This window comes from Oratosquilla oratoria, chromosome 17, assembly GCF_046742065.1.
Source record: "Oratosquilla oratoria isolate Oo_2021 chromosome 17, ASM4674206v1, whole genome shotgun sequence".
In the NCBI taxonomy this organism is placed as follows: Eukaryota; Metazoa; Arthropoda; class Malacostraca; order Stomatopoda; family Squillidae; genus Oratosquilla; species Oratosquilla oratoria.
This window is the reverse complement of record NC_134793.1, coordinates 31642739-31668693: the sequence shown is the minus strand read 5'-3', so window position 1 is coordinate 31668693 and position 25955 is coordinate 31642739. Positions and strand designations below refer to the sequence as shown.

The 25955-nt window shown below is 41.8% G+C and overlaps 1 protein-coding gene across 1 annotated transcript in view; it reads left to right on the top strand.

The window, feature by feature from the left end:
• LOC143034588 (tubulin alpha-2 chain) overlaps positions 1 to 25323 on the top strand; it is a 106041-nt gene extending 80718 nt beyond the window's left edge. Inside the window, exons 3-11 of the mRNA XM_076200867.1 lie at positions 1878 to 1994; positions 2876 to 3048; positions 8229 to 8357; positions 10975 to 11174; positions 16329 to 16440; positions 18548 to 18635; positions 20560 to 20687; positions 21602 to 21765; positions 23310 to 25323. Of these exons, the coding sequence (XP_076056982.1) occupies positions 1878 to 1994; positions 2876 to 3048; positions 8229 to 8357; positions 10975 to 11174; positions 16329 to 16440; positions 18548 to 18635; positions 20560 to 20687; positions 21602 to 21765; positions 23310 to 23439 (1241 nt within the window). The 3' untranslated portion in view covers positions 23440 to 25323. The remainder of the gene's footprint in view (positions 1 to 1877; positions 1995 to 2875; positions 3049 to 8228; positions 8358 to 10974; positions 11175 to 16328; positions 16441 to 18547; positions 18636 to 20559; positions 20688 to 21601; positions 21766 to 23309) is intronic.
• The last annotated feature ends 632 nt before the right edge of the window (positions 25324 to 25955 follow it).

Genomic DNA, 25955 nt, shown 5'->3' with positions numbered 1-25955 from the left:
TCAAATGAACTTACAAAAGTTGACGATAATCGACCCAGTGTGAAGGTGGAGTTAACGGTGGTATTCTAAAAAAAAAGAAAAAGAAAAAAAAAAAAAAAAAAAAAACTCTCCGTATAAAATCTTATATAAATCCTAGGAAGGGAAATATTTATATAAGGAAGTATTTTTTTTAAATACCACCGTAAGAATATTACGGTGGTATTCTTAAAAAAATATTTCCTTATATAAATCCTATATACATTCTTGGATGGAAACGAATTATATAAGGAAAAAAAATAAGAATACCACCGTAAGAATCTTGCGGTAGTATTCTTTAAAAAAATATTTACTTATGTAAATCTTTCCCTTCCAAGGATCTATATATAATTTATATAAGGAAAGAATTTTTTAAGAATACCAGCGAAATAATTTACTGGCCCACGTGTTAGGATTTTTTTTTTTTTTTTCCACCCTGGGGTCCTTTCTATGTCGACACTGAATCCTGTGGTCCCTCAGTGACGTCACCACGTCCACAAATAGAGCTAAAGTCGTCACGACAGACGTCAGCAACCTCGACCACCGCCGACCTCGCTAAAGTTCCGAGATAGATGGAATAAAATTGCTCTCTTTTTGCGCTATTATTATGATCTCTTTCCTTGGAGGTCGACTCTTGAATCACGCTGATGATACTGGCATCCTGGGTGACTGGCAAAATCGTCTCGATGATTCACTTTGTGTCGTCATGTGACGGATTCCATCTGTTCACGTGCTTGACGCAAGGAACCGTGGAGTCTGTATTTGCAGTATTTGTATTTGCAGTATCGTTCTTTGCAAATCTTCGTTTATCTATATCTGGAAGGCTTAAATAGGTTATTTTTCCATATAACTAAGTCAATGGGCAATGCGTCATTTTTGTGGACTAAAGACGGTGATTCATTCCTCTGTTATTTTAAAGATTTTTCTTTTTCTCCGTGATGCAATTTAGCCTTGAGGGTAGTCGTTGAAATCGAAGATTTGCTCAGTGTTTGGAGATCCTACACCAAATACTCCTTTTATCGTAATACACTAAGATTTATTTACTTATCTATTTATTTGTTTATTTATTTATCATCTCTAACTCTGTCCTTCACCAAATGCTCTTATTATCGTAATACACTAAGGAGATATATTTGATTATTTATTTATTTATCTATTTATCATCTCTTTTCTCTCTGTACCTCTGTCCTTTACCAATGCTCCTTTTATCGTAAGCTTTATTTATTTATTTATTTATTTATTTTCTCTCTCTTTTCTCTCTGCTTCTGTCCTTCATCAAATGCTCCTTTCAAACAGAGCCCTTACATGCCTAAGCGCCGCCTCGAGGCAAAGTTCTCAGTGACGCCCCTCCCCCTTCCCCCATCACTACTTCCCATTTCCACCATTCCTTACTGCCTATTATTGCTATTGGCTTGCGAAATAATTGAACAGGTTTTGAAAATGTTATTTAATGCCCCTATTACAGAAAGGATAAGGGAAAATATTTCAAATTCTGTTTATTCTAACGCAAAATTCGTATATTGCGGTAAAATATTCAGGGTTCCTTTGACCTTTCTTTTATTATAATTACTTTGTCAGCCTTTTGGGTGGCATGTCCTGACTAAAATTGCCGCCCCCTTAAATGTGCCGCCCCCGAGGCATATGCACCTCCCTCTCACGTGAGGCCCTGCATTCAAGTCCTCCTCTCACCCTCTTCCTCCTCCACCCCAACCTATTCCAATTCTTACGGTTTTCCGGTGAGTCATTGCTCTCACCCGCCCCCCGCCACCCGTCTCATGTGGCTCCACTTCGTGATGATCAATTTATATCGACCACTTCAACCAAAAGGTCATCCTTCACCGCTCCTCTTCTCTTCCTCACAGATGTGGATGCCGAGAACGAAAAGGAGGAGAACATGTACACTACCTTCTTCCAGGAGACCGGACGGGGCAAGTTTGTCCCTAGGGCCATCTATGTCGACTTGGAGCCAACTGTCATTGGTAAGCGCGCGGGTAAAAGTCGTTTGGGCTCTTCATGATTAAATAGGCGTACAAAATATAAATAAACACGTCTGTACTGTTGCAATCACTCGAACCTTGTCCATGATATATCAGAGTACTTCATCAGCGATTACCAGCCCTTCTATCCATGGGGACCATATATCGCAGAAACTAATCTCATGTCAATATATATTTATACAGACAAGAGAATAGTTTCCAATGGTTAGGAAGCTGAGTAAATCTGGATCATAGGAATATCAATAAATTACCTAAAATCCTAACAGCATAAAGATGCTGTCAATACACCCATATGGGGTATAATATAGCATAGGTGCAATTACATTTTTCGTTGTTAGAAATTTCCTATATGTATTTAGGAGTATCAGTACAACTATTTTTGTCATTTAAATGTATATATATATATATATATATATATATATATATATATATATATATATATATATATATATATATATAATTACAAATGATTACAAAGGCGGAGCATGCCGGCAGGAGACCTTTTGGTCTATATGTAGGTCGGATGCGAAAAAATAAAAATAATAATAAATGAATTAATAAAAACTATAATAATGTAAATAAATAAAATGCATATATAAATGCATATGTATAGTTAAATAATAATCAAACAGGTAAATATTGAATAATAATAAATTGACATATAACTAATAATAAATGAGAATGAAACAGGCAAATGATAAAAAAACAAAAACAAATAATATAAAATAGATTATAATCATTACTTCTCGCCTCTCCTAGAGTTTGGTTTCTCTGTCCGGACAGAGTGTAGCGAGCATAGAGTAAACCTTTTCCAACATCATTTATTCATCTAATCATGACCCATACAATCTTGGCGTCTGCAGATTCTGTTCGCACCGGACTGTACCGACAGCTGTTCCACCCGGAACAGCTGATCACGGGCAAAGAGGACGCTGCCAACAACTACGCCAGGGGACACTACACCATCGGCAAGGAGCAAGTCGACCTTGTTCTTGACAAGATCCGAAAAATGGCTGACGCATGTTCTGGTCTACAGGTAGGTTTCCTTTTACCTCACGTGATGAGAATTTTGCATTTCATCGCCAATAACCAAGTTTTTTTTTTTTTTTTTCATCCTTGCGAGGATGAATTAATTATTGACCTGGTGCCTGGACTTTATTCCGGGAAAGAGTGCTTTGTGATGTCTAGACGACGAGTCGTCTCCAACTCTTTTCGTGTAAGTTCAGGAGTGAGGCAAGGGTACCAGACAGAGCTGTGGATCAATGTCGTTGCGGAGTATCTATTGGCAGCACCAAGGTCCCTGATTTCGTGTTTGCTGACGATGCTGTCCTTCTTGCGGAGTCGTTGAAGGTCTTGGTTGTAGTCCTGAAGTCACATAGGGATGCAAAACCTTTTGGACATATGCCGCGTTATACACCGAGCGAGTCTGGGCTGATTATCGCCAAATGCTGTGAATTTGAATTACTAGAAGATGACTTTACTTGCAGCATTCTAAGAACACTTCATCAATCTATCTAACATTCGTTAAGGCTTATCTCCTTTCATTTCGCCATTCAGTTTCTCAATATATGACGCAAAGGTAATTTGACTTCTGAAGATTAAAAAAAAATAAAAAATCGAAAGATTGTAACCGACGCCGTTTCTACTCAAACGAACTCACGACGGTTGAGGAGAGAATCAGCCGAGACTCGGTCGGTGTCAGACCCTAGTCACGTCAAGCTTGCTACCTGTTTCCGACCATCGGCGACCAGTTGCAGGTAGTTTTTGGAAGCCGCTGGTAGTCAGTAGTAAGATAGATAAATAGATAGGTAGATAGATATATTACAACGCACACTGAATAGTCCCCCAGTACATAGATTTTCATCTTATCAATCACATTAACTTTCCCATTTTAATTTCTTGCATAGGTTTTGTGTCGCCGACTGATCGCTTGATTTTCGGTCGAAGATGGTTGGAAACAGGTCGTAAGCTTGGTGTGACTTTTGGGGCTTTAGGTTTCCTGGACCAAGACTAGTCCAGGGGTCTCGGGACTGACTGGATGACATAGTGTCTATCCATGCATGTGGTGAGGACCTTGAGATCTTAAAAAGCTTTACATACATGCAGTAGTGTCGTCCGTAATTAGTAGGTCATAACAGAAAGACCTTTCGAGGATTGGTATGACTCAGCTAGGGTATATGGTATTATTTATAATTATGCAAGTACTAGGATTCGAATCATCAGGTCACCTATGCTCCCTGTACAGCTATAAGACCTTAGACACTGAATGCTGACTTGGAGAATCGTCTCAATGTCCTTGGCACTAAGTATCATTTGGAAAATCATGGGGGTATTGCTAGTACAACTTTGTGCCTTTTGCCAGCATAATACATGAACGTTAATTCCGGCTCTATTAGTATATGGCACGTTTCCCTACCATTGGTCCCACTGAAAGAGTTTTCTCAAAAGACAGTCCTCGGTGGAGGAGAGGAGGGAGACACGCATAGAGCTTACGGCTGGGGCAGTTGAGAATGGGAAGGGTGGGTGCTGGGGTCTCCTTCGAGGAAACCGTGACGTCATGTCGGTGTGTCGGTGGAGTGGCGTCGTATCTCTCCGTTATGATTTGGCGACCACGAGAAAAGGATTTGTTGTCCGATATAGAAAGGCGGGCGCAGATTTCCCAACATCTATTTCGTTATGTTGTATCCATCATGAATACATGATTATCCTTTGGAAGTTCCAACAAACACAGTACACAGTACACAGTACACAGTACACAGTACAGTACACAGTTCCACACACACACATTCTGTGGGTGTAGTAGTAGTAATAGTAGTAGTAGTAGTAGACGTCTCCCTCGCTTACTTACACACATTTATAACCACGTATACATACACAAACTCTTTAAACATTCTATTATGAAACATAACAAATAATGTATTGAGTTTTGTTCGATAAAGTACGCCTTTCGCCTGAAGCGAGTTGTGACAACCTTAGGTCACGAATTTGACGACCTAGCTTGACCAAGGCGGGTTATCCGCTTCCAGAGCTGGGCGTGTTCCTTGGTGCGTTCCACTTTAGATTGACCGCGATTAGCGCTCCCAAACTATTAAAGCAATATAGGTGCCAGTGTAGTATGTGGCCTACGAAATATTTCTTTGGTATAGTATGTGGCCTACCGGACTTTTATTTCGGTATGAACCTTCTCTTAAGCTTTAATAGTTTGGGAGCGCTAACCGTGGCCCAACTAAAGCATAACGCACCGAGAAACGCACCTAGGAACGCACCGAGGAACGCGTTCGGTTGGAGGTCCCATTGACAATGTGGTTCAATAGATAATCAGAATCTATTCGCGGGGTTTGTTTACCCAACACAACCACACATACAGACTCTGAAACCTCAAATTAAAGAGGTTTCAATGTCACACATGTATCCAATCCACACTGAAATATATCGATTCTAAATATAATGATTTCTAATGCAATGTTCTTAGAAACGAGTTCTTGTAAAGGAGTCAACACGCGGCGGCAGTAAGGGCATTATACGATCTTAAATACCCAAGAACTTCGACGAAGGCATTTAATGCCTATGCATCTCGTAGAGAAGGTATCGGTTGGAAAGTTAAGAAAAAATGTTTCTCCTCATCACACGAACATAACCGGCGCAGAATCCAATCCCGATGGGCGTGGAACGTGTTCTAGACCAGACCTCAAACTGTCTGATGTAGCGGAACGGCATTCTTATTTTCAATGTGCCACGTACCGGTAATATTTCGTAGTAATATTGATTTATACCGGAAACGATATATATAATGAATATAATAGAAGTTGTTTTTTTTATCTTCTATTTATTTTGTAAACAATACAATATCAAAACATATAAAAAGTAATTGAAAAATAACCGGTAGTTTATTAACACAAAAATAAACATTATATAACATTAATCTTTACTAGTGTGGAAGGTGAGCCTGCTTCTTCTTTGTCAGTTTATCCAGTCTTGGTTCAATTGAGGACACAGTGCCACGCGCAATGGAGAATGAATGTCCATATTATTCCTTAGATTGTAAAGATTCTACCGATTCTTCAAATGATTCCTTAGCACGGCCGGGAGACTCGGAACCGCGTACGATAGCTGACGGCTCGCGAGGTACCAGCAATCCGCGGACCCACTCAGTAGATTTGTTCTACGCGACGCGATTCTTGAGTGGGGGAGAATGGGTGGAACTATAATGTAGAAAAAACATTATAGAAAAAGGAGGTTACTGAGCAGAGTAAGTGGAGAGTAATGGTGGGAGGCAAAGTTTCGATACAAGAGAGATGTGAGAAGGAGAAAGTGGGCCATGAAACGGGAGAGGAGATCGATCTGAATCGTCAAAGATTAATGGCCCGTGGTAGCAGGAACATTAACGCAAAGCAAAGCGGGCAAGAGCAGTCGAGAAAAAGGCTGTATGTAACGATTTATTTTATGCTATTTCATTCAAATTTATTTTATTATTATTATCATTATTATTATTTATTTGTTTATTTATTTATTTATTTATTTATTTTTTGCTGGTGGGAACTTAGGGGAACGCCGAAATTGGGATGGAGGGATGGGGGTGAAAGATGGGAACTTCGGTAAAATGGGAGTGTCGATTCAGTGAAATGTTAGAAGGTTCAAAAGAGACGACTGAACGTGGCAAATGACAGTGAAAGACTGAATTAACCCGGCCCAGAGGGATCTCTTCGTATTTTTTCATTTTCTCGCGAGTGGAAAAGGAGAGAGTCGTCGCCGTGGGATGAAGAAGCTGTAAAGGGTAAACCAACTTGAACTCTCGGACCATTCTGTGGGTGTAGTAGTAGTAGTAGTAGTAATAGTAGTAGTAGTAGTAGTAGTAGTAGTAGTAGTAGTAGTAGTAGTAGTAGTAGTAGTGGTGGTAATAGTAGTAGTGGTGGTAATAGTAGTAGTAGTGGTAATAGTAGTGGTGGTGGTAGTAGTAGTGGTGGTGGTAGTAGTAGTAGTGGTGGTAGTAGTAGAAGTTGTAGTAGTAGTAGTAGCAGAAGTTGTAGTAGTAGTAGTAGAAGTTGTAGTAGTAGTAGAAGTAGAAGTTGTAGTAGTAGTAGAAGTTGTAGTAGTAGTAGTAGAAGTTGTAGTAGTAGTAGTAGAAGTTGTAGTAGTAGTAGTAGAAGTTGTAGTAGTAGTAGTAGAAGTTGTAGTAGTAGTAGTAGAAGTTGTAGTAGTAGTAGTAGAAGTTGTAGTAGTAGTTGTAGAAGTTGCAGTAGTAGTAGTTGTAGAAGTAGTAGTAGTAGTAGTAGTAGTAGTAGCAGTAGTCGAAGTTGTAGTAGTAGTAGTCGAAGTTGTAGTAGTAGTAGTAGAAGTTGTAGTAGTAGAAGTTGTAGTAGTAGAAGTTGCAGTAGTAGAAGTTGTAGTAGTAGTAGTAGTAGTAGAAGTTGTAGTAGTAGCAGTAGAAGTTGTAGTAATAGTAGTAGTAGTAGTCGACTTGCCTTGGCTTCTGTCCCCCTAGTCCGTTTTGGGTTTCGCTTCGTTTAATTTCGGACTTTGGTTGCTCTCTGTGTATTTCCAGAGGTTATATATATATATTGTTTGTCGATTCCCTTCCGGGTTTCCTGCTTCAGCATCGAGCATTAATATTTTCTTAAGGATCTCGTCTTTGTTTTCCAAGTTGTTGGAACGGTTTGTTTCGGGCTCTGATCGATGATAGCGCGTTGCACTCTAGTAAAAAATACGGTGGACTGTGTCTTGCTGCATTGCAGTGGGTGTTGGGCAGGGATGAGCACGTCAAGGAGCTAAGATATAAGTGTGGGTGTGTCCTTTGGGTGGTCATCTGCCTTACATCAATCATTGAAATAGTTATTTGTTTTTCGTTCAAGTTACCTTGTACAGTCTATAACTCTTCTCACGGCTGTTTTTATTATTATTATTATTACTACTACTATTATTATTATTATTATTATTATTATTATTATTACTATTACCATTGTTATTATTATTATTATTATTATTATTATTGTTATTATTATTATTATTATTATTATTATTATTATTATTATTATTATTATTCATTATTATTATCATTATTATTATCTTTGTCATTATTATTATTATTGAATATTATCATTATCATTATTATTATTATAATTATTATTATTATTATTATTATCAAATATTATTATTATTATTATTATTATTTATTTGTTTATTTATTTATTTATTTATTTATTCTTTTCTTCCCCCCAGGGATTCCTGGTCTTCCACTCCTTCGGAGGCGGGACGGGCTCCGGGTTCACTTCGCTGCTCATGGAGAGGCTCTCGGTCGACTACGGCAAGAAGAGCAAACTGCAGTTCACAGTCTACCCGGCACCTCAGGTACGAAAAGAGAGAGAGAGAGAGAGAGAGAGAGAGAGAGAGAGAGAGAGAGAGAGAGAGAGAGAGAGAGAGAGAGAAAGAGATATGCAGAGACCGAGAGGGAGAGGTAGGAAGAGAGGAAGAAGTAGAAAGGGAGAGAGGGAGGAAAGGACAGAGAGAGGGAGAGAGAACGAGATAGACGGAGAGAGAAAGAGAGAGGAAGAGGGAGAGAGAGAGGGGGGGGAGAGAAATAGGGAGAGAGAGAGAGAGGGGGGAAGAGGGAGAGAGAGAGAGAGAGAGAGAGAGAGAGGGGAGAGAGAGAGAGAGAGAGAGAGAGAGAGGTGTGAAGCAGAATGAAATGGTTGACTGGATGACGACAATATAGGGCTGTGTGGAGGGGAAATTTGGGCACAGGGAGCGACAACCTCCCTCCCTCCCTCCCTCCCTCCCTCCCCATCGTGTTAAAAGGCCCCCTAGATGTTTATAATGCATACTTATCACCAGAGCTGGGCGCGTTCCTCGATGCGTTCCGCTTTAGTTTGGCCGCGGTTAGCGCTCCCAATCTACGATTACTAAAGCTTAAGAGACAGGTTCATACCGAAATAAAAGACGTTAGGCCACACACTATACCAAAGAAAAAATTCGTAGGCCACATACTATACCGGCACCTATATTGCTTTAATAATTTGGGAGCGCTAACCGCGGCCAAACTAAAGCGGAACGCATAAAGGAACGCACAGAGGAACGCGCCCTGTCCTGCTTATCACGCCCATAATATACACTCACGCCCGTTACTAGTTGACTGTGCTGTACCGTGAACCCCAGTCACCCCACAGAACAAGAACGACGATTAATGCAGTGTCAAGATCCTTCCCCGTAGATTTGTTATGATAACCGTACGTACAGGGATTTCCACAATTTCTTGTGGATTGGAATCTGTAGAGGTTTTGCAGCCAAGATCGGGGTAACTGCTGTATGGACAGCATGGACATAAACGGGATGTTTTGATATTTCTATACCATGGTAGAGTTTAATTCTCCCCTCCGTTTATGTTGATGACTTCAGCATCAAAGTGTAATTAAGTACCACCCCCTACACACAGTCACTTAAGTAACCCCCCTCACACACACACACACACACACACACATACACACACACACACACACACACACACACACACACACACACACACACACACACACACACACACACACACACACACACACACACACACACACTGAAAAAGAACAACTTTCCCCACAGGGTAATAGATGTTTGGAACAAGTTAGATGAGAAAGTGGTGTGTGCAAAAACAATACACGAATTTAAAAGCAGTCGAAAAAAAATACGAGATATGAAGACGGTACCCCACGAGCATAGCTCCCCTTCCCGTATAATACAATTAGGTAAATACAATTAGGTAAATACACACACACACACACACACATATACCACGTCTATATGGCACATCGGCCAGCCCAATGTTGCCACTGTGATCTATGCCAGTTCCCATGCTCGAATCCTGCCCAGGGCTGAAATAATTTCAGTATCGCTGCGCTTCGAGTCGTTACTCCAACTCTCGTGGGCGGGGAGTTGGGTGTATTTGTGCGTGTAAGGTCACAGCATTACCCATAGATTGGCCATATGAGCTCTGCGTTCTCTTCCGGGAGGGAAACAGCTGTTGATCACGAGTCCAACACGTGATCCAAAGACCAAGGTGAATCACACACACACACACACACACACACACACACACACACACACACACACACACACACACACACACACACACACACACACACACACACACACACACACACACATATAACATGTCTATATGGCACATCGGCCAGCGCAGTGTTGCCACTGTGATCGATGCCAGTTCCCACAAATAAGTGAGATTTTTCCACAAAATTCCCACAGGGAAATCTGGATTTCCACATTTTATTCCCACAAAACAGAAGGAGTTATTGTATACACAAATAAGTTCCTTGCAACATATAATTTGTTCACAAAACATCCCATGAGAACAAATTTCTCAGACACAAATTTGTGGGAAATTCCCACAAAATGACATCGGAGGCACAATGCTGCATTGGCTGTGGACACTAAAGATTTCATCATCATCTTCTCCCATTATCTGCCCTGGAAATTCCCCAAGAACAAAAAGAACGACGATAACAACGGCAACTATTGTAACAACAGAACGCTAGAGTTAATTAATTAATTTCTTTATATCTTTGATTTATTTATCTACTTATCAAGATCATTATCGATCCTATTCATTTATGTTTATTATTTTTTTATCTACTTATTTGTTTACTTGTATAGAGTCAGTTATTGATTTCTTTATTTATCTTTGATTTATTTATTTATTTATCTAATCATCTATGTCATTATTGATCGTATTCATTTATGTTTGTTAATTTTTTATCTACTTATTTTTTACTTGTATAATTTCATCCATCTACCTGTTTGTTTACGTACCTGTCGATTATATCATATAAGAACATAAGAATGAAGGAGACTGCAAGAGACCATAAGGCCTACACTAGGCAGTTCCTTGACTATTATCACCTGTCATCCCCATCTGTAAAGTTATATGTGTTTTCCTGCTCATTTATCTATTTCATTATAGATCGCTACTGCTGTAGTTGAGCCTTACAACTCGATCCTGACGACGCACACCACACTCGAACATTCGGACTGTGCTTTCATGGTTGACAACGAGGCCATCTACGACATCTGCAGGAGGAACCTTGGCATAGAACGACCCTCCTACGAGAACCTGAACCGCCTCATAGGACAAATCGTGTCCTCCATCACAGCCTCCCTCAGGTAAAGGAAAAATAAACTCTCATCCACGTTCGTTTCTGAGTTCACACACACACACACACACACACACACACACACACACACACACACACACACACACACACACACACACACACACACACACACACACACACACACACACACACACACACACACACACACACACACACACACACACGCTTTCTTAACGTGAACATTGGGTATACTACTGAGCTGATTTAAAGTGAACCTATTTCCCCGCGTCTTTCAGAAGATCTATCGATATACCATCTTCTCTAGGATATTTCTCGATTTATATTTTTAAAGCAAACTCTGCTCCTTCCTTTGTAGCTTCTGTCACACTGCTAAAGTCTACAGATGAATTTACTGTCTCAATTATGATGAGTAAAGCTACAGATGAATTTACTCTCTCAGTTATGATGAGTAAAGCGCTTAGCAAATTTCTTCTACTATTTTTATCATTCTGTCTCTGCACTTAATGAGCTCTCTATTTCTATCTTTCAAAGGTGTAATTTACTGCCTTCCTAAAGTTAGTCTGCTCTCAGCCCCTTTAATAGTTTGACCTTTCCGAATAGTTTCCTCAACTTCATCCATGTTTCTCTTTTGTTCTCTGATCTCTGCCCTTTGTTTATAAGATTGTTTAGTTTTACTCTTTCTATTTCGTCTCTTCTGTTTTTAACCTGCATATTCTTTCTTTTTTTAATAAAGTAATTCGTAGTTTTGGAGTATTTGTTTTCTCTAGTGCTTTTTGCATGTACTACTTTCTCTGCCGATTCTCTAATGATATTCATTAAATTCAAATTCATACCTTCGTTGGTGTCCTCGTTATTTAATTTCTAACTGAAATCCATTATTCTTATTCTTAACTTTTACAAGCCTTATTTTTTTAACTTATTTATTTCACTCGGCTCTGAAATTAGATTTAGGTGTGCAACCTACCATTCTAGAGTCACTACCTATATTTATGACCGTAACATTGCTAACGCTCTTGCACTCGCCTACTAATATGATTTATATTTCGTTCTTTGTTCTTCCATTTGGAATTCTCCAGGTCCATTTACGATCTACACGTTTTAGAAAGAAGTGTTCATTATTCTCATGTACTCTGCAAAATTGACCAACTTCTCACCTCTGTCATTTCTCTCACCTATTCCAAACTTCCCAATGCACGACTCATCTCCTAATTTTTCCCCACTTTAGCATTAAAGGCGCCTATCATAATCGTGCATTTACATTTTTCTTGATCCATTACCTGTCTCAAACTACCACAGAAGGAATCAATTCCATCGTTTGAACTCTGTGGAGTTGGTGCATAAACCTAAGCTATTTTGAGAGTATCTTTTACACCTCTTTATCACAATTCAAGCTACCCTATCTGATAAATTACTGAACTTCACAAAGTTTCCGGCAACCTCTCGGTTTATCAAACATCCTACTCCACTAGATCTTTCCTTTTCCTTGTCTCTAAAGTAGAACAGGTAGTGACTATCTTGTAACTGTATCAGTTTTTCTTCCTTTCTTCGAACTTCGCTCAGTCCCACAATGTCCCACTTAGGGCTGTCCAGTTCTTCCATAAAACTCTCCAGCCTGTAGTTTTCTGAGAGGGTTCTCACGTTGTAAGTATAGATCTTCATTTTCTTCATCTCATTAAATGTCCATGACTTAAATCTGCTTAGGCAGTGCTTGCTCACAGAACTCAGAGCTAGGAATAGAGTGCACAAGTGTTGGAAGGCAACGCCATTTTCGTCCATGACCTTGACGAACTTCTTGATTAGACCAAGCTTGATATGAAGAGGAAGAAGAAGCACAATTGTTCACCAGGCACGAAAGTGCTCCTAAGCCCCACATTCCTTCTGCATGTAGTGCTTGGACACAGCCTGACTGTCCAAGAGACAGAAAAAACAACAGTGCTATGTGAAATCTGCTTGCATACCCATAAGGAACCCAGTGACCTTGAGGTTCTCGCAGAGACTCCACTGGTACTGGTTGTACTCGACAGCTTCCAAAAGGAGCTCCATATTGGCATGCGACTCCTTCAGATGGACTGAATGAGCAATGGGGATGTTTGGGTATTTAACTTCTTTTCTTTTAAGAATACCACAATCCCTAAATTTTCTAAATAAAGAAAGAACACAATGTCCTAAATAGGACACATCTGGTAGCCCTGATTGCATGAACAAATGTACATGTATAGATGTATATCTCAAAAACTAGAGGTGATTAGTGAAAACTGGTTTCGTATCTGAAATCCGTCTACCTATCTATATTACCAAGGGCTTTTTTTCCCTTACAAGAGAGGTAGCCAAGTCAAAAATAAGTACTCACTTCCACCCACTCCACCACCATCCACCACCCTTTCCTCCCTCCCATCTTAGCTCCTCATGGATGACAGGTCATCACTGTATCCCGTCCACCGCTCTGGGTCAGAAACAATGCAGCAAGACACAGCACATCCACAGCAAGGCCGCTTGACTCAATCAGCGACCCTCCCCCTCTCCGCCTCCTCATGCAGAAAAAAAGAACACTAGAAATTCCTTCAGGCTGCGTCAAAATATCATTCATACATAACCACTCCCTACCATCCCCCTTCCCCTCCGTTCCTTGCATCACAGTATCATCTATACACAACCATTTTCCACACACCCCTATCTCCTGCCTTCTCCCATTCTTATTTAACAGACACTCTTCTCTTGCTCAATACCCCTTTCACCCCATCCATCTATCTTTTCCTCGGTCGCCCCCTCAAGTTCACTCCACCCACCTCTGACATCTACACCTCTTTTACTAATCGTTCTTCACCCATTCTTTCCATGTGCCCAAATCATCCCAATACACTTTCATCAGTCCTATCTGCCATCTCCTTTTCCACCCCAGCTCTCCTCCTCACCTCCTCGTTTCTCATTCTATCCAACCTTGTAACCCCTACCATACTTCTCAGACATTTCATCTCAAACACATTTAAACTTTTCCTCTTTGCCTCTCTTAAATTCAAAGTCTCTGCCCCATACAGTGCCGTCTGAAAAATCAACCCATCATATAATCTCCTCTTTGCATCCATTCCCAAATGTGTATTTTTCATTAGACTTTTTAATGCGCAAATGCACTTACTTGCTTCTCTCAATCTACAATTTACCTCTACCTCCACTCCTCCCTTTCCTGGTACATGCAACTCCAAATACCTAAAGCTATCCACTTCCCCCAGCCTCTCTCCTTTTAGACTTACTTTCAACTCGCTACCATCCGCTCCCCTGCTACATATCATTACCTTACTTTTACCTACATAAGAGAGAAGGAGTTTGAATGTGTTTGAGATGAGGTGTCTGAGAAGTATGGTGGGGGTTACTAGGCTAGATAGAGTGAGAAATGAGGAGGTGAGGAGGAGAACAGGGGTGAAAAAGGATTTTGGAGAGAGGGTTGATGAAAGAATATTAGGATGGTTTGGACACATGGAAAGAATGAGTGAAGAAAGACTAGTAAAAGAGGTATGGAAGGCAGATGTGGAGGGAGTGAACATGAGGGGACGTCCTAGGATGAGGTGGATGGATGGGGTGAAGGGGGCTTTGGGGAAGAGGGGAATGTCTGTTGAGGAAGGAAGGAAGGTAGAGGACGGAAGACAGAGGTGAGTGGCGAATGGGTGTAGATGGATGATGTTGTGACTGCATGAGGAGAAATGGGCGGGGGGGGGCGGGGGTGGGGTAGTATGTGTGAGTAAATTTTGACGCAGCCCGAAGGGATTTCTCCCCGTCCTCTCCTTATATGCAAAGGGGGACGGAGAGGGGGGTCGCCGATTAAATGAAGCGGCCTTGCTGTGGATGTACTGTGTCTTGCGACACTGCTTCTGACCCAGGGCGGTGGGCGGGGTGCAGGGATGACCCGTCATCCAGGAGGTGCTCAGATGAGAGGAAGGGTGGGAGGGGTGTGGAGTGTATTTGGGGATGAAATGGGTGGGAGTGTTTTTATGCCTTTCCCTTTTTGGCTACCTCCCTTGGAAGGGGGAAAAAGCCTTGGTATAAAAAAAAAAAAAAAAAAAACTCAACTCTCTCCTATCGCATACCCTCCCAAACTCCGTCACTAACCCCCTTACCCCCCCCCAACCCTTTCACACTCTGCTATAAGCGCAGTGTCGTCAGCAAACAAGAACTGTCTCACCTCCCAATTTTCTCCATTTTCTTTACCCATCTCCAGTCCCCTGCCCACCACCCTCGCCTTTCCTTCCCGCACCACCTCATTCATGTATACGTTGAATAGCCGTGGCGACATGTCACATCCCTGTCACAGTCCCACCTTCACCTCAGACCACTCGCTCTCTCCATTTCCAATTCTGACACATGCTCTACTACTCTCGTAAAAAACTTTTTGACTGCCTTTAACAGCTTTCCCCTAATCGCAAATATCTATCTTGCCACAAAAATTTGATCCACGCAACCCCCATCTTTCGTAAACCCATACTCTTCCTCACCAATTACTCTCTCTGTTCCTCTCCTAATCCTCTCGATTAAAACATTCCCATAAGCAATCCCGACTACATTCAACAAACTGATCCCTCTAAATCTAATACACTCACACTTCCCCTTATTCCTTGTAAAGCGGAACTATACAGGCACTCCTCTAGTCCTCTTGCACTCTACCCTTCCTTAGACACACATTAAACATGCTCACTATCCAGTCCACTATTACTGTACCCCTCTTTTTCAGACACTCCGCATGACACCCATCTAACCCAGGTGCCTTACCTGCTCTCATAATTTTCCGAGCTACTTGCTCTTCACCTTCTCTTATTTCTCCTCCATTTTCCTCTCCCATCATCATTATTTTCTTAGCGCCCCCCACTGCAGCCACCAGTCCCTCCCTATCCTTCTCCACATTCAACAGCTCTCTAAAATACTCTGCCCACCTTCCCATTACCGCCTCCTCTTCTGTTAACATTCGTCCATCAGCTCCCCAAAATTAAGCTAGAAGAACTATTTTTATACTCGACTCAATTTCTCTGTAAACCAGAGATTATAATTCCAACGAGTTTGGGTAGTGTGAATTCAACAGGAGATATCCATCTTGGTAGCAAAGTATGATAGTTGCAAAGCTGTTGTCGATATCAGAAAGAGAAAATAAAAGATGCCTCCAACTAATTTGTTTTCTTCTTTAAACCATCTACCACAGGTTTGACGGTGCGCTCAACGTGGACCTGACAGAATTTCAGACGAATCTGGTCCCCTACCCACGCATCCACTTCCCTCTCGTCACCTACTCGCCCGTCCTCAGCGTCGAAAAGGTGAGTCACATCATGTCGTATCACATCCCGTCACGTATTGTCACGTCTCAGTACCCTGACACCCCACCCCTACCCCCTACCCCCATGTCACGCTTCCAGAAGCAGAGGGCATTGTGTGCCGCTGGGAAGATGAGAAGTACCTCCCTCCCTCGCCGTGAAGCGCGACATGACGTCACAGAGTTTCATACACAGACGCGTCACCGTAATTTAACGGTCTTGTGAACACCAGCCAAAGTGTTACCTGACTAATATTATAAAAGTTTGTCCTGGCTCTTTGAAAATAGAAGTGTTCTTTATGTTTTCGTACCTGAGATGTTCAATTGAACGGAGACGGATTGGCAAGGGCACCGGGTGTGGAATTTGTCCTTCGCAGGAATGACATAGTATGGCGTTGGTTATTATAGTATACGTGACATGTGATGTTGGGTGTAAGGTGTCGCGTGACAGGACAGTTACACGTCATTTCGTTTTGTCAACTGGCAAGTGATGATTTGAGATGTTCCTTTCCTCTAAAGTGGTGACGCCCAACTTTAGCACCCGACACACACACACACACACACACACACACACACACACACACACACACACACACACACACACACACACACACACACACACACACACACACACACACACGTGTGGCTCGGTTGGTAGAGTCCCGGACTGTCAGTATGGCGGTACCGGCGGCACCGGGTTCGAATCCTGCCCAGGGCTGAAATTAATTCAGTATCACTGCGCTTCGAGTCGTTACTCCAACTCTCGTGGACGGGGAGTTGGGTGTGTGTGTGCGTGTAAGGTCATAGCATTACCCATAGATCGGTTATACGAGCTCTGAGCTCTCTTCCGAGAGGGAAATAGCTGTCGATCACAAGTTCAACACGTGATCCAAAGACCAAGGTGAATCACACACACACACACACACACACACACACACACACACACACACACACACACACACACACACACACACACACACACACACACACACACACACACACACACACACACTTTTGAGATCGTAGTTGAAAATCCGGTTGGAAGAACAAGACCGTCTGTCACGCAAAGATGCAACGTGGCCGGACCAGGACCTCGGTAGAGGGAACTGGATTCGTCGCTGAACCATGGTCTCTGCTCGAAAACAAACACACACACACACACACACACACACACACACACACACACACACACACACACACACACACACACACACACACACACACACACACACACACACACACACACACACACACACACACACACACACACACACTGCGACACTATGGACACCCAATGCAAAAAAGAATATAAAGAAATTAGAAAGAATCCAAAGAGCAACGACAAAGATGACCCCAACACTTAAATTTTTTTACATACGAACAAGTATTGTCTTAATTGGAACTACCAACCCTGGAACAAAAAAGAGAAAGAGAAGTTCTATTGGCCATTTACAGAATCATGAAAGGCATGGAAGTCCTTGACGGAGAAGACTTATTAAAGTGGGATAAAACAAAAACAAGAGGACATGAAAAGAAAGGATAGTTGTAGAAGAGATCTGGAAAAAAAAATAGTTCTCCACACAGAGTGGTGGATGTCTGGAACAAATTGGACGAAACTATAGTGTGTACAAGCACCATACAAGAATTTAAGAACTAAAGGCTGTTACTAACTTGGCAGTAAACAAACTTATCTCCAAGGAACACAAAGTTCGACCACATCAAGGACACGTGACTTGAGGCTTTCCTAGTTCCCTTTTGTAGTATTTCCCTCTATATATATGTTCTTGTCTTCCTATTCTATGTATGTACATGCTGAAGAGGATCACAGTTAGTGGTCAAAACTTACGGTTTACTCTGTATCTCAGCTTAACTTTCTCCGAGAATGGGTCTAAGTTTTATTTTACTCATGTCCTACTATATCTACGTCATTTAATATGTATGTATATATGTATATGTATGTGTATATATGTATATATATATACTTATATATATATTTGTATGTATGTATATGTATATTTAAAGGTAAGGAACGTGGTTTGGGATGAATGGAGAAAAAGAAATGTTGAAGTCATCTAAAACGACGAATAAAGCAAACTATCTTTTACTTGCAGGCTTACCACGAACAGCTTTCTGTGGCTGAAATCACCGCGTCATGCTTCGAACCGGCCAATCAGATGGTCAAGTGTGACCCACGCCGAGGTCAGTAGTTTTTTTGAATATTGTGTAAAGGATCGCGTGATTTGTGATTTACCATGGTCTTGGACCACGTGTTGGACTCGTGATAAGCATCTCCCTATATTACCTTCCTGATGGCCCAGTCCAAGGGTGATGTTGTGGGTTTGCACACGCACACACGCACATACACACACACACCTCGTGGCGCAGTGGTTAGAGTTCTCGCCTGCCACTACGGTGGCCGGGTTCGATAATTTCAGTATCGCTGCGCTGCGGGTTGTTACTCCAACTCTCGTGGACGGGGAGTTGGGTGTGTGTGTGCGAGTAAGGTCACAGTATTACCCATAGATCGGTCATACGAGCTCTGAACTCTCATTCGGGAGGTTAGTAACTGTCGATCACGAGTCCAACACGTGATCCAAGACCATGGTGAATCACACACACACACACACACACACACACACACACACACACACACACACACACACACACACACACACACACACACACACACACACGACCTCTGACCTCTCTTACGGGAGGGAAATAGTTGTCGATCACGAGTCCAACACATGATCCAAGACCATGGTGAATCACACACACACACGTTTGTGGTGTTGTGATACTTTTCAGCCCTGTGCGAGGATTCAAACTCGACAGGTGAATTAACAGTCGAATACGGTACCACTACACTAACAAGTCGGCTTGTGTGTGTGTGTGTGTGTGTATGTGTGTGTGCCCCTGCGTGCATGTGTGTGATTCACCATGGTCTTGGATCGCGTGTTGGACTCGTGATCGACAGCTATTACCCTCCCGGAAGAGAGCTCAGAGCTCATATATGACCGATCTATGGGTAATCCTGTGACCTTACACGCGCGCGCACACACACACACACACACACACACACACACACACACACACACACACACACACACACACACACACACACACACACACACACACACACATACACACAACTCCCCGCCCACGAGAGTTGGAGTAACAACTCGCAGCGCAGCGACACTGAAATTATTTCAGCCCTGGGCGGGATATGAACCCGGACCGTTATAGTGGCGGCCGCGAACGCTACCAATGCACCATGTGTGTGTGTGTGTGTGTGTGTGTGTGTGTGTGTGTGTGTGTGTGTGTGTGTGTGTGTGTGTGTGTGTGTGTGTGTGTATCTGTTTGCATGTATGTGTGTACTTGTATATATGCATGTGTGTGCATGCGTATGTGCATTTGTACAAACGTGTTCACTGTTAGGCTTTTGATGACCATTTTCTAGACCAGTGTTTCCCAACCTTTTTTCAGGCGACCCCACTCTGATCCTTATGATATGACCTCGACCCCCCTAATCTATTGTAAGGTTATAAAAGACAAAGGTAACATCATTGAATTTTATCATAGCAATATGGATTTAAATTTTCAGCATACAAAGATGTCTTGGACAAACGCTTGGCGACCCCAGGGTTGGGAAACAGTGGTCAAGATTACCGGGGTTCTCAACCTATTTTCACATATACCCCGTACTTATGCATTGCTATTCTTTGACCTCCTGGAGGTGACTTCAACACTAAATTTAATAGTTTTGCATCTACTAACTGCTAGTGGCTTTCGGTTGGCGGTCCCACTTGTGAACCGCCGTGGCCCAATAGACCTTCACGTATACAACCGTACTTATGAACTGCTATTGTTTAACCTCCTGGAGATGGTAACTTAAACACTAAATTTAATCGTTTTGCATCCACTAACTGCTAGTGGCTTTCAGTTGGCGGCCCCACTTGTGAACCGCCGTGGCCCAATAAGGCTTCATGGACCACAGGTTGACAATCACTGGTCTAGAACATGGGAAGGAGGCGTGAACTTTTCCCTATGCATGTTCACTTCCGACACATGACTATCTGAAATCGTGAATAACTTTCACTCACTTGTTTTCCCACCTTTCCAGGCAAGTACATGGCCTGCTGCCTCCTGTACCGTGGAGACGTGGTACCCAAGGACGTTAACGCCGCCATTGCTGCCATTAAGACCAAGCGCTCCATCCAGTTCGTCGACTGGTGCCCAACGGGTTTCAAGGTGAGTTCGGGGAACCGATCGGTCTAAAGAAATAAGGAGGAAAGTTGGTCCAGTAAAGACCAAAATACCGCCCCAGATAGACAAGGGGAAAGGGTCCACTTTAGTTCCGGAAGTCAAAGGTCTGATTAGCATGGACCATGGAAAGTTGGTTCAGTAAAGACTAAAATACCGCCTCAGATAGACAAGGAGATAAGGTCTACTTTAGTTCCGGAAATCAAAGGTCTGTTTGGCAGGGACCATGGAAAGTACTGGTCACCTGATCAGCAAGGAGGTAGGGTTGTAGTGTTCTGTAGCCAACACGTGGAGTGTCCTCTTTAAGACTCGTGACCGCCAAATACAGGACAAGACTATGGTCACCCCTTAGCACGACACGCATCTGATTAATTCATATTCATATAAATATATATATTAACTCCAGCAACTTTATTTATCTTGTAAATAAAATAGAAAATATTCCTTTGTATCCTGTAACAAGGATATATATGTATTGTAAAAATATTTTAAATTATTTTACACTGTCGTGTTAAGGGGTAACCATAGTCTTGTCCTGTACTTGGCGGTCACGAGTCTTAAAGGGGACACTCCACGTGTTGGCTTCAGAACACTACAGGGTCATCTGCTGAGTTCGAGGTCCAAAGTCCTCATGCATTGCCGCCAACAACTCTGCAAATCCGTACAGAACAAAAAAAAAAAAGTGGAACTGCAAGACCCTCGAGAAAATTCCCGCCCCAAACACACCTTCTCCACTAATGCCAACAAAACTAAGTCTGCTTTAGGCTGGATTTCTTTTTGTGATTTTCTTTTTTTACCTATTGTCAAGCAGTCTTACAATGAGTTACAATGCATCCCCTTCCTCTTCCCGGAGCCTTGTCTCAAGGAAGATCCTAACATGGAATTTCCTCTTCCTCCTACAGGTGGGCATCAACTACCAGGCCCCAACGGTCATCCCTAACGGAGACATGGCTCCCACGCAGCGCGCAGTCTGCATGATCTCCAACACAACGGCTATCGTGGAGGCTTGGGCTAGACTTAACCACAAGTTCGATCTCATGTACTCCAAGAGGGCATTTGTCCACTGGTGAGTGTGGTGTAGGGGTGTTTGGGGTTCTATACATGGGGAAATAGGATGTAGATTACAAAACATCATTTTACATAAACAAGTGCGTCCTCATCACATAGAAGCTTTAGCTGTTATATATGCACTCAAACATTTCAAAGAGATCACTCTTGGTTATGACATACACATATACACGGACCATCAACTAATATTACACATGGAAAGACGCAGAGCCCGGGGTGATCTAATAGAGGTGTTGAAGATGACCAAAGGCTTTAACAAGGGTGACGCAAACAAGATAACAGGGCACGACTCGCAGTAATGGACAAATTTAGATTCAAGAAGGAAATAGGTAAGAATTGGTTTACTAATAGGATGGTCAACGAATGGAATAGACTTAGTAACCATGTAGTAAGCGCTGAAACTATCGGTTGTTTTAAGAAACGGTTAGACAATTTTATAGATAGTGATGACAGGTGGTAATGATCATGGAACTGCCTATTGTAGGCCTTATAATCTCTTGTTGTCTCCTTCATTCTTATGTTCTTATGTTGTGTTCTTCAAAGGAAAGAATCTTACAGGAAATTTTGCCCACTGGTTCCTCACCATACAGGAGTTCATGCCAACCTTTCATTTTGTTCAGGGTAAAGTGAACTTAGTAGCAGACGCTCAGTCGCCATATCACGATGAGCACTCAAAATCCAACTTCAGTAACTCTTACACAAGCGTGCGTAGCCGCAGCGCAGAGATCAGACCCTCTTTGGAAACGTGTTATATATTTCATCGAATCTGCAGACACAACTGACGCAGAAAATTTCCTTCCCGATCTCGACAATAACACGTTAGTTGATGACATACTGTATCATAAAACAACACTAACGAATAAACATGAACCCAACCGGTCAGTGTTTCAGCTCGTAGTCCCTATGGACATAATTCCAGAAGATCTACAATTTTTACACATTTCCCCCATTGCCACACACCCTGGCAAGGAGAAATGTGTTACACAAGCAATATTGCACTATTTCTGGTTAACCATGAGGAAGGATATACACTCTCACATTGATTCTTGCCACTCTTGTGCGACTCACGAAGGTCATATCAGCGGTCATGTTCCAAAAATTTGGTTATACTACACTTTGTAAACTTCCGACACAGTTGCTGTTGATCTCCTTAAGTTACCACTTACACACAGCGAAAACCAGTACCTCTTTTTCTATGTCAACTATTTTTTACGATTCCGTATTCTTTCCCCCCTACCAGACAAGACCGCACAACACGTGGCAAAGACCCTTATTGACAAACTCATATACCCCTTCACTACACCCAAAACTCTGATTTCTGACAACGGGACTGAGGGGCGTGGAAATTCAACTTGTTCGAACGCTCTGCCCCGTATTGGCTGTAACTCCTCGCACTATCTACTCACGAACTTTCAGCCATGGCTGTACATATGGGACTTAGTGCAACATTAAATCAATTCATAACAGGTTTATTAGTTTTATGTGATTAACATGTTCATTCACAATGACTCTGAGTGTTTATTTAGTGTCTGATTCACACAGGTACGTGGGTGAGGGTATGGAGGAAGGCGAGTTTGCTGAGGCCAGGGACGACCTGGCTGCTCTCGAGCGGGACTACGAAGAGGTCGCCCAGGACTCCAACCAGGATGACGAGGAGGAGAACGAGTATTAAGGAGTATAAAGATAAAGCTCATTTGGAGGAGGAGGAGGAGGAGGAGGAGGAGGTTGAAGGATAAGTATATATGCCATAAAAGGGAGATGCTATTGGTCAAGGAACTGTGGGGGATCACAACCTCGAGGTCAGAAGTTGTAAGATCCTCGACGAGCTCGTATGTGAGTTCGAGGTAATGGATGACAAGTGGAAGGAACCAAAGGCGATGGAAACTACATCTGTAAAGAACAAGGTGGGAGGGGTGGTGAGGGACCAAACAAGTTAACGAAAACCAAATAGAAACAAAAAACATGAAGAAGAAAAGACAAAAGGTAAATAAAAAGGAGGAGCCATGTGGCTGGGCAGAACAGGAGGTGGAGTGGGGAAAAAATAAGGCTGTGGTACATATATGGGAGACATGATAGTAAGGCAAGTACTGAAATGAAGCCATTGAGAAAGAGAACTGACGACACAAGATCCCCAGAGTTCAGGAGGAACTGCAGCAGCGTACGGGGAGCAAAGGAGGTGCAATGAAAGATAACATATCCTAAGAGTTCGAGGAATGGCATCCCAGGTCAAAAGGGATCTTCAGTATTTAGTCAACTCCCTAAGCCAAAACTTGATGATGATGCTCAGATTTATTTGTGAGGGCCTGGAGGGTCGTCCTCGGAACACTCACGTCCTGAGGAAAGGACCCACCTACCTTCTGCAAGGCATCCCTCCGTCCCCTGAGAAGCTGTGCAAAAGCAGCATGCCACCTGGTGTCTTATAATACTGTAGACTATAAGAGTATTGTGATAATCGTGGTAAAGTTTTGTTGATAATATTAAGGTCGATGTTAATTGCGGAGTTAAGCATCATATGTGTAGATACTAAGTTGTGTTGGGAATGTCACTCTACCATAACAGAATTGTTTTAAGAGTTTGAAACGAGTAAGACATGACACTGATGTAAGATTCAGTTTACAGCGAGATTTTATTATTATTATTACTTTAAGTCCAAAGAATTCCCCCAGATATACAGGGTACAGATGATTACTTGATAGCACACGAGACTTACAGAAATGTAAATCCTCCTATCTACTTTGAACTTTCCCTTTAGAGTAAGACACACACCCCTGTTTGTTTTTTTTAACCAAAGATTAACTACGTCATTAAGAGCAGCCAAAGAGTCCAACGTCTTCCTAGGAATTCTCGTATTCCAGTAGTCATTTTTGACGTTGCAATCTTTAAAATGAAATGCAGTGTTTAGGAATGTCAGCATCTCACTAACACTCGAGAAACTGGGTCTGTATTAAGCTTAGTCCTATCAAACCAAATAAGGTAAACTGTGACCAACACTTGGAGAATCTTATTAATGTTTAGGCTGTAGAGGAACCTAATATTTGTTTAATATTAGCAGACAAGACAAGTCTCAGGTTGCACGTGTGGTCGAGATGTAGGTTTTGACATAGAATGGTGGCAGCAACTTCAGTTCTGCACCAATAGAGAGGTTACAATTTGACAGAGGCTGCCAACACGTAGTCTTGTAGAAAAAAAAATGATAGTTCCTCAGGTGAACAAAGACACAAAGACATTATCAGCAGTGAAGTTTACGTTTGCTTCTTTCCCTGATTGCTACGACTGATATTTATAATCCCTGTATTTTAGGTTTAAGTGCACTTACTGTACTTCTTAGGAAGGGCTTAGACAAAAAAGACTGTCGCTCAACTTTTGAATATCGCACATGACGGAAAGCAGTGTCATCGGAGAATCACTGATTTCTCTAGAGATTAACATTGCTTTGACTTAGTGGTCATCTTCTCTCGGAACAGGATTTACATGTTCGGGCAGTTGTGCAATGGCGCTCGTGCAATGTTGCGTTGAATCGATGAATAGCGAATGACGAATAAATGTCGAACAGACATTGGTTGTTTTATTATCAACATCATTATCATAAATATTATTGTATGTATGTATATATATATATATATATATATATATATATATATATATATATATATATATATTTATATATATATATATGTGACTTGGATGATGGAGAACATAAACACAAGGGAAGGCACGGAACCCTAAACACTCTAACGTTTCGTTCGCGTAGAGTGTTTAACCCTTTCAATACGGTCCCGCTCTCTAAAGATTCTATTCAGGCCAAGAAACAATTTCTTATACATTTGATGACTTGAATTCCGACCTGAATGGGGTTTCAATCGATGAAGATCACTTTCAGTCAAGGGTCCGTCCCCTGAAATAAATAAAATGGCCTTTCCTCAGTCGGAACAAAGTGTTTGAAGTGCGGCACCGTATTGAAGGGGTTAAGGTTCCGTGCCTTCCCCTTTGTTTATGTTCTCCATCATCCAAACCATTTGTCTAAAATACTTATCAATATATATATATATATATATATATATATATATATATATATATATATATATATATATATAGCTGGTCGGGTGCGAATAAATAAATAAAATAAAAGGATTTACAGCATGTTTCTTATAATTCAAGTTTTCTTTCAACAAGTCACCTCTTACAAGC